Source organism: Sminthopsis crassicaudata, chromosome 3 (genome assembly GCF_048593235.1).
Source record: "Sminthopsis crassicaudata isolate SCR6 chromosome 3, ASM4859323v1, whole genome shotgun sequence".
Taxonomy (NCBI): Eukaryota; Metazoa; Chordata; class Mammalia; order Dasyuromorphia; family Dasyuridae; genus Sminthopsis; species Sminthopsis crassicaudata.
Genome location: NC_133619.1, coordinates 262,886,125 through 262,895,100, shown reverse-complemented (window position 1 = coordinate 262,895,100; position 8,976 = coordinate 262,886,125). Strand labels below are relative to the sequence as shown.

Genomic DNA, 8,976 nt, shown 5'->3' with positions numbered 1-8,976 from the left:
TAGATTGAGCTATTTGACTTTTATTCAGATTTGCTTCATTTTACATCTTTATTATTTCAATAGATTTGTTTTCTTAGCAGTATAGGCATTGTATCTGAAGGAGTATATAGTACTATTTCTTTTTCTCTTTATTCTGTGAATTAGTGGGTTTTAAGTTTCTTGATGTTGATTCATCACCAACAAAATACCTGGATTCTCCATTGGTTTTTCTTTTCTATATGATAATTTTCTGCCTCTGTTTTGTCAAGCATTTCTATGATAAGTCTTTATAATAATAATAATTATTATTATTTATGTAGCACTTGAAAGCTTGTAGAGAACTTCATAAATATTATAACATTTTATTTTCATAACAACTCTGGGAAGAAGTACTATTATTATTGCCATTTTACAGAGGAGGAAAATGAGGCAGACTGAGATTAAGAATTATCCCTGGTAACACAACTAGTAAATATCTGAATCTGGATGTGAATTATCTTTCTGACTCCAGATCTAGAGCTCACTGATTATGCCATCTAGTTCCTCATTGGCGAGATATTGTAATTTATTTTGTCAGTATAATGTGAGTGAATCATAAATTTAATTTTTAAGAAATCATTGTATTCTATAACTTAGAATGAGAATATTGTCAAAAGGATAGTGATATTAAAAACATAAGCCTTTGTTTCAGAGAGAAACTTGGAGTTCTTCAAAAGACTATATGATTTGCCAAAGGCAATTCAGCTCTTCATTCTTTTCAATTACAAGAGAGATTAATTATTCATCTACATTGTTTGTCCAAGATGTACGTTTTCAAAGATTAGGTCTGTGGAATTTTCATTCAACTACAATTCACAATGTTAAAAATATATATTCTTCATCTTTGATTTCCAAAGTCAAATTCATGAGTGTTTCCGAATCTCATTTAAGTAGTTCTGCAGTGATCTGAGCTTCATGAACTCAGCATGTCACCTACAACAAACATGAGATCTTATGGGACCTTACAATCAATGAATCCTTCTTTCTTTTGTAATTTACATGGGATATCTTCCACAACAATAATGAATATCTTTGGGGAATATATCATGCTATTCTAAATCTAGATGTTACAAACAAAGCATTGTTGAACAAAGTTCTCCTCATTGTTATAGTTTTCTAAGAATCTTTTATGAATATGCTGCAAATTGGAGAAAACCTTAAGGCAAAGTCGTACTCAAATGAATCAAATGTAAACTGAAAGAATTTGATAAAGAAAGGAAATGCTGTCAATATACATGTGAGCATTATTGTCTTACATATTATATCACACTATTTTGTGTCAAGTGTAGAAAGACAAAAAATGTCATGATATAATGGATAGAAGAATGGCCTTGAAGTCAGTAAAATCAAGTTCTGCCTCTGACACATCCTATGTGCCCATAGCCAAGTAATTTAATAACAAAACCTATTCTTATTAATGTTTATCTTTTTTTTAACATCATCATCATTTTCATTTTTTCCCTCCTAGAATCCAAAGTCCTTTTAAAAAAAAAGAAAGAGGTAGGAAACAATCCAGCAAATGCAACTAATTTATAAAGCAACTCATTCCTGTTGTCCACAACTGAACAAATTACCTTGAACACACACAAATGGCATCCTAAAGAAATAAATTTTAATTATATTTAATCACTGCTTTATTTAACCACTCTAGATAATAAATATAAAGCAAACCATTTACTAGATAAGTGGTAAAAAATAAAAATTCTTAAGAAACTAATGCTTTTAGTAATCTGTTGAAGTGTAGCCAACTATCAATTCAAGCAAACATTAACACAATTTTCTCTAAGAAACAAGATTTAAATTATGGCTACATCATTTTTGTCTATTTTGTCACTCTTTGAACCAAATCAATACCTTGTATAATTATCTTGCTAATTATCTTTATACAGTCATGTTTCCTTTAAATATTTATTCCACTGATGTTTATCAATCTTCTGGAAGGAGTGAAATTCTTAGAATTATACTTGCCCAAGTTCTTCCAAAGTCATTATTAGAATATTTTATTTTTGAGAGATTTTTTTAAAAAAGCATAGTAAGTGCAGCCAAGGAATTTTTCATGTAGAAAAATATTTGATTTGGCTGAATATAAAGGAAGGATCCACTTTTTTTCCTACCTCACAGCACTTTTTAATGGCCCCTGCAAATATTTATAATTAGTAGCTTCATAGAAGACAGAATAATTTAATCCTACAAACTTGTACTAAGTACCTTCTATATGCAAGGCACTTTAGTGGGGACTGGAGATACAAAGACAAGAATGACATAGTTTCTGTCCTCAAGAGCTTATATTCTACAGATTCTTACCCTTTTTTTAATTTGGAGAATTAGCTTGTAAAGTTAAAATTTTAGATTCCGATGTGATTACATATTACTGTGTTGTAACAACATTGTCCTGAGTTCTCTATCCCTTTGCTCTTCCTCTCTGTATTTCATTTCAAGTTTTTGTTTTTCTGGGTCTACACAATAAAAAGTACAGTCTGAACTTCTTCGGATTTCTTCAAACTGACTGAAATCAGCCACATATTTTCCATTTTTGGAGAGAGATACAACAGGTACAAATTCAAATCCCCAGTAGATCTCTTCTGGTATATAAGATGTTCGGCTCTGGCAGACAGCACTAGTGGACTCCACTGTGGCGTTAAGAAGAACTACCAATTCAAAATCCTTTTCTTTCAGATTTTGTGATGTTAGATCTCTCAGGGGGCTTGTCTCATCCAGAACATGATAAAATGTCATGGGTAGAATGAGGAAGGGACTTTCAGAAGAAGAGTCCACATGAAACTTGACAGTGGCTTGGTTGAGTAGTATTCTTTCCCCTTCTTTAGTAAGGTGAGTCTTGAGGAGTTTGCCAGAAAGCTGGCATTGGATCAACAGACTTTTCCTCATATTGGCCACTTGAATCACCAGACATAACTTCCCATTGTGTTTGGTAATGACTGCACAATGGCTAAACTTAATGGTCTCAGCCCGTTTTTTAGGTCTTGCAATTTTGGCCAAGAAAGTACCAGTGATAAAGATCTCAATTAAGGTTGTTATAACCAGTTGAGTAACCAGCAAGAAAATGGCATGAGGACATTCTTCAGTGACAAAACGTACACCATATCCAATAGTTGTCTGGGATTCAAGAGAAAAGAGAAATGCACCAGTTAAAGAGTTGACTTTCATAATGCAGGCTGTCTGATTTGGGAAATGCTCACTCGGTTCCAAATCCCCATGAATAAATGCAATCACAAAATAGATGACTCCAAATAGGAACCAGGTTACCACAAAAGTGGCAGCAAATAGAGAGAGTTTGTACCTCCATTTCATATCTATAACTGTTGTCCATAAATCCTGAAGGTAAAGTAGGTAGATACCATCAACTTTGTCAATCCTCACATTGCTGTGTCCACTTTTTGACATGACCCGAGGTCTCTTTGTCTTGAGTTCAGAATTAGTTGTGTGATTCATAGGAGGACTGCTTGACATATTGATGTGAATGGCTTCCATTTTTAATATCTTGCTAATATCCTAAGAAAATACAATAATTCAGTCACTTAAAATTGCATATTAATGAAACATGTCTAAAATGTAACAATTGGTAGAAAGTATATATGATTGTATATAGTATTTTATAAGAAGTAATTATAAAGGACATAACATAAAAGATTAAAGTAAGTTAAATTTATTTAAGGAAACATACTATCATGCATATTCTCTTGCTTATACTTATGCTTAAAATTTACTGTGACAACATTCATGATAATTCTTAATTTCTCTAAAAGAAAATCAAAACCTGAATAAAGCCAAAATTAAGCTTCTTATTGAATGATATCCAATATTTGGACAATGGCTGAATAAATTATGGTATATGAATTGAATAGAATATTATTGTTTTATAAGGAACTATGAGCTATTATAAGGTCCAGAAAGACTTACATAAACTGATGCTGAGTGAAATGAGCAGAATCAAGAAAACACCATACAAAGTAACAATAGATTTTGTGATGATCAACTGTGATAGACTTGGCTCTTCTCAACAATGCAATGATTCAAGGTAATTCCAATAGATTTGGGATGGAAAATGCCATACACATTCAGAGAAACAACTATGGAGACTGAATATGGATTGAAGCATAGTATTTTCACTTTTTTGTCATTGCTATTATTTGTTTTTTTCTTTCCCATGTTTTTTTTTTCCCCTTTTGGTGTGATTTTTCTTATACAACATGACAAAAATGGAAATCTACTTAGAAGATTTGCACATATTTAACCTATATCAGATTGTTTGCTGTCTTGGGGAAGTGGGAAGTAAGAAAGGAAGAAAAATTTGGAAGACAAAGCTTTATAAAAATTAATGTTGAAAATTATTTTTACATGTATTTAGAAAAATAAAATACTTTTAAAAATAAAAATAAGCTTCCTCTTCATGCTCTTAGGAATGTTACACACAAGAGAATTATGTGCTATGTAGAAAGGATGCACTACTGTTATTAAGTTAAAAACAAACTGCTCAAATATAGTGTAACTGATTTCTAGTCAAGCCTGAAAAATTTTCCTTAAGTCTTTTTAAGAGAGAAAAAACTGACCCAAAGCTACATGATTGCATGAGGGAGGAGTTTGGACTAGAGACATTCTTCTTTTTCTTCTTTTGGAGGAGTCATGATTCTATACTTTTTACTGGATGAAGACCAAAGACATGAAGAAAGAAAGACCCAGAATTCATATTGATTTCTAGGTGAAGTCCTATCCCCCTCCCCACTTCTCTTAGTGAGGAATTAGCATCCTTTACTTGCCTGTGGCTTCCAAGGTCTTTCTTGTCTAGAAACCTGAGTTATACCAACATCTTCTGAGAAATATTAATTTTGTTTCAATAATATAAGCTTAAATTAGAATTCATGGCCAATCTTATACCCCCATGCAAATGAGACAATAGAAAAAAAAATAAAACTGTAATGATAATTTCCTTATTTTGAATTCATCAATGTCACTCACTCCTGAAGAGAAAGTCAATACAAAATTTTAGACATGTCCTTCTTGATATAAAGAGGCTCCATCTCTTTAGGAATATGAACATAATAAATATCTTTTCAAATAGTCATTGATAATTGGGAAATATTCTGAAATTCCAGCAGATATGATATGACCTACATATACTAGCTGAACTGAGAAAGTAACATATGTCATTATATGGCTTTTTATATGTATCTGTTTGGTGAATTTTGTAAGTTGGTAATTTTGTAAGTTGATTGTATTCTCTGAAGCTATATACACCTATAGCTAGGTGAATAGAGGATTTATTTTAAGACTTACAAAATTGTACTTTATAATGAAGAATTTCTATCTAATAGTTTTATAATTTATATTAAATTTTCTGACTTTATAATAGTCCACTTTTAATAGAGATTTTAAAAAAGTATTTATCACTATTTTTTTTTAAAAAGTCTTCTAGATACAGCTCTTAAAAAGCAAACAAACCCCTGTTTAGGATAGTGCGAATTTGTCAAGTTTCAATTTTTTAAAAGCTTTGTTATTTTCTAAGTAACACTCAAAATTAACTATGTTTTTCATAGAAAAGAGGTAGAAAAATTTTTATTTTATGAAGGTTTTTATATTTTTCCAGAATTCATTTGGCATATTTTGGGATTAGTTTCAAAGAAAATATAGAATATTTTTTAATTTTAAATAGTATTTTATTTTTTCTAATTACACACATAGTTTTCAACATGCAATTTTTATAAAAATTTGAGTTCCAAATTTCTTCTCTCTCCCTCTCTCTTTCCCATGCCCTTTCCCAAGAAGGCAAGCAATCTGATATAATTTATACATGTATAGTCATGTAAAGTTTTTGCCTTAGTCCTGTTGTGAAAGAAGCGACAAAACAAAAGGAAAAATCCATGAAAAACAACAGAAAAGTGGAAATAAGATACTCTGATCTGCATTCAGATGCCATATTTTTTCCTCTGGATGGGAATAGCATTTTCTATCAAGTGTCTTTGAAATTGTCTTAGATCATTGTATTGCTGAGAAGAGTGAAGTCAGTCATGGTTGATCATCACACAATGTTGCTATTACTATATACAACATTCTCCTGGTTCAGCTCACTTCATAGTTATCAGTTCATGTAAATTTTTCCATGTTTTTCTGAAGTCTGCCTCCTCATCATTTCTTACAGTACAGTACTATTCCATTACATTAATATACAAGCTGTGTAACTTGTTTAATAATTTCTCACTTATACATACATGTATACACATATACATATGTATGTATATGTATGTACATATACATACAAACATAAATATGTATCTATTTGTATGTAAGGATAATTATCTCTAGACAGGGGAAGGAGAGAAAAAAATAAGAAAAAAAATTGTATAGGATACTTTTGTTGTGTAATTGAAAGGAATAGCAAGTTGTGCATAATAGATTTGCAGTTTCACATACAATTATCTTTTTTTATTGTACTATGTTATAGAAATGCTTGTTTTATTGTATAAATTAGACTGTAAAAAAGAAAAGGAAAATGCTCAGAATTTAATTGCTCTACAATTACTTAATCTATTTTAATATTTAATTTAGATGTTAAAAATAAAATTTGCAAAAAAATGTTGAAACTTGTGTTTTAAAATGTGATCCATGCCCACATATCATGTGAGCATAAATGGGGCTTTTATTGGTTTGTAATTTTCCACTATGTGCTGTAACTTTCTAGCCTTATTAAATAAATAAAACATTGGGTTTCTTTTTCTAAGATATCTATCAAAGAGGTAATAGATCAGAAATCCAAAAATATGCATTTTTCCTTGTTTTTACCAAAGGCTTTGTGATTCATTAATCTTGTTATTCTTACATTCTCTATAGAATGTAATAAAGAATAATATGTAATGTAATAAAGAATAAAATATAATAAAGAATAATAGTTCCTAAATACTTTATGGGCATTATGTATGTTAATGACTAATTTAGTAAGCTTTGATCATCTTGAAAAAATTGCACAATAGCTGAATTTATTATTTAATCTAAATATTTAATGATTCTTTCCTTTTCATAATGTCAGGAGTTATGTGTATCTTAACGTACTTAAGATACATATATATATATATATATATATATATATCTCATCCTCAGATAACATTGGAGTCAGGGAACTTCTGCAAAGTTATGTATTATTCTGATTACAATTTAAATATGAGATATAAATTATCATTGGCATATAAGATCAGGGTTATCGTACACTTGTTTCTGCGGCTTCCACATTTCTGTGGAGAAGAGGAAATAAAATTGTATTGGGCTTTTGTTGATCCCTGTTTTTCCCTTCTCTATCTACCAAGTAATGGCCAAATTTCCTCAACATTATTGTCTATCTTGTCCTTCTACTTAATTGTACCTAAATATAGCAATTTATCAGATCACTTCTTCCCCTTTAAAGATAAAGTCATCTTTCATTTTTTTCTGGCCATTATTTGATTACTTTACATTCACTTTTTTAATTAAAAAGGATTACTACTGGAAATATCCTAATTAGTATAAAACATGAAACTGGTTTTTATTATTTTACTACTTGGGAAAATCAAGTCATCTTTTTTGCCCAGTTTTTAGGTAAGATCTTTTTTTCTCCTAAAATCAGGAAGATATGAGTTTAAATCCAGTCACAGATACTTATTAGCTATGTGACCTTGGGCAAATCACCTGATTTAAGTTTGCCTCAGTTTCCTCAACTATAAAATTGGGACAATAATTGCACTTACCTCCCAGGATTGTTATAAGGATTAAATGAAGTAATATTTGTCAAGTGTTTAGCATAGTGCCTAATACATAATAAGTGCAACTACCTAAAATTTATTTATTCCCTTCTCTTCCTACCTCCTTTCCCCAAAATGTTTCACTGTGAGTGCATGGAAGAAGTAGGAAACCAGATGAGAAAGAGAATAAGAGATATAAAGTATGTATGGTTTTTCTAAGAGAAGAGTTTAGAAATTATTTATATTCTATAGAAAAGTATCATTTCTAAATCATATGAGTTTTTAGATTGAAGTGACCCTAGAGATTATTTCATCCCATACCCCATTTTAGGCATACAGAATCTCAAGACCAAGGGAGTACAAATTTTTCCTAAGAGCAACAGAGAGAATTCAGTTCAATTTTAAAAATTTATTAAATATTTCACATGTGCAAAGCTTTGTGCCAGGTGTAGGGGATACATAAAAACTCAAATGAACTATGATTCTATCAATGGTGGTAATGTTTGATATTGGAACTTCCTCCACTAATATACATTATAACCTATGTGATAATACATGAATCATAAGGACTTTCTTGAGACATATAGTATGATTAAGTAACTTGCTCAGAGCAAAACAGTTAGTGAATGTCAGTGTAATATTTCTTTCTCTTTCTTTCTTTTTTTTTTTAACCACATCAGCACCTGATCCACTAAATCATATTATAGATATAGAGATAAAAATTGAAAGTAATCTCTGCTTTGAGGAATTTACATTTTTCTGGTAGCCATAATATGTTATTATGGTAATAGTAATAATAATAATAATAATAACATTTATATAATACTATGTGCCAGATATCATACTAAGCACTTTATAATTATTATCTCAGTCTCTGATCTTCCTGACTCAAGAAAAATAGATAAGAAAATATAACTAGCAACTAGAAAAACCAGGGAATATCTCTCCTTAGGAAATAACTCCTAAACTAAACTTTAAAGGAAATTAGACATTCAAAGACGTAGAGGGATAAAAATTGTACTTCAATCAACCTTTTCAAAATCATATAGATGTGAGATAGATAAATTTGGAGAAGAGCAAGTGGAACAGTTCCTCTCTAATGTAAAGTATGAGAAAGGAAATATAGAGTATATATTTTGCCCTTGTAAGATATGTGTATACCCATATGTATGTCTAATTTGAATCCTGGGAAGGCATAAATAGATATTTCTGAAATAACCACCTTTCTCCAAAG

At 30.4% G+C, this 8,976-nt stretch overlaps 1 protein-coding gene across 1 annotated transcript in view; it reads right to left on the bottom strand.

Moving 5' to 3' along the window:
• Nucleotides 1–204: 204 nt before the first annotated feature.
• KCNJ15 (potassium inwardly rectifying channel subfamily J member 15) overlaps nucleotides 205–8,976 on the bottom strand; it is a 47,191-nt gene continuing 38,419 nt past the window's right edge. Inside the window, exon 2 of the mRNA XM_074300649.1 lies at nucleotides 205–3,528. Within this exon, the coding sequence (XP_074156750.1) occupies nucleotides 2,380–3,507 (1,128 nt within the window). The 5' untranslated portion in view covers nucleotides 3,508–3,528 and the 3' untranslated portion in view covers nucleotides 205–2,379. The remainder of the gene's footprint in view (nucleotides 3,529–8,976) is intronic.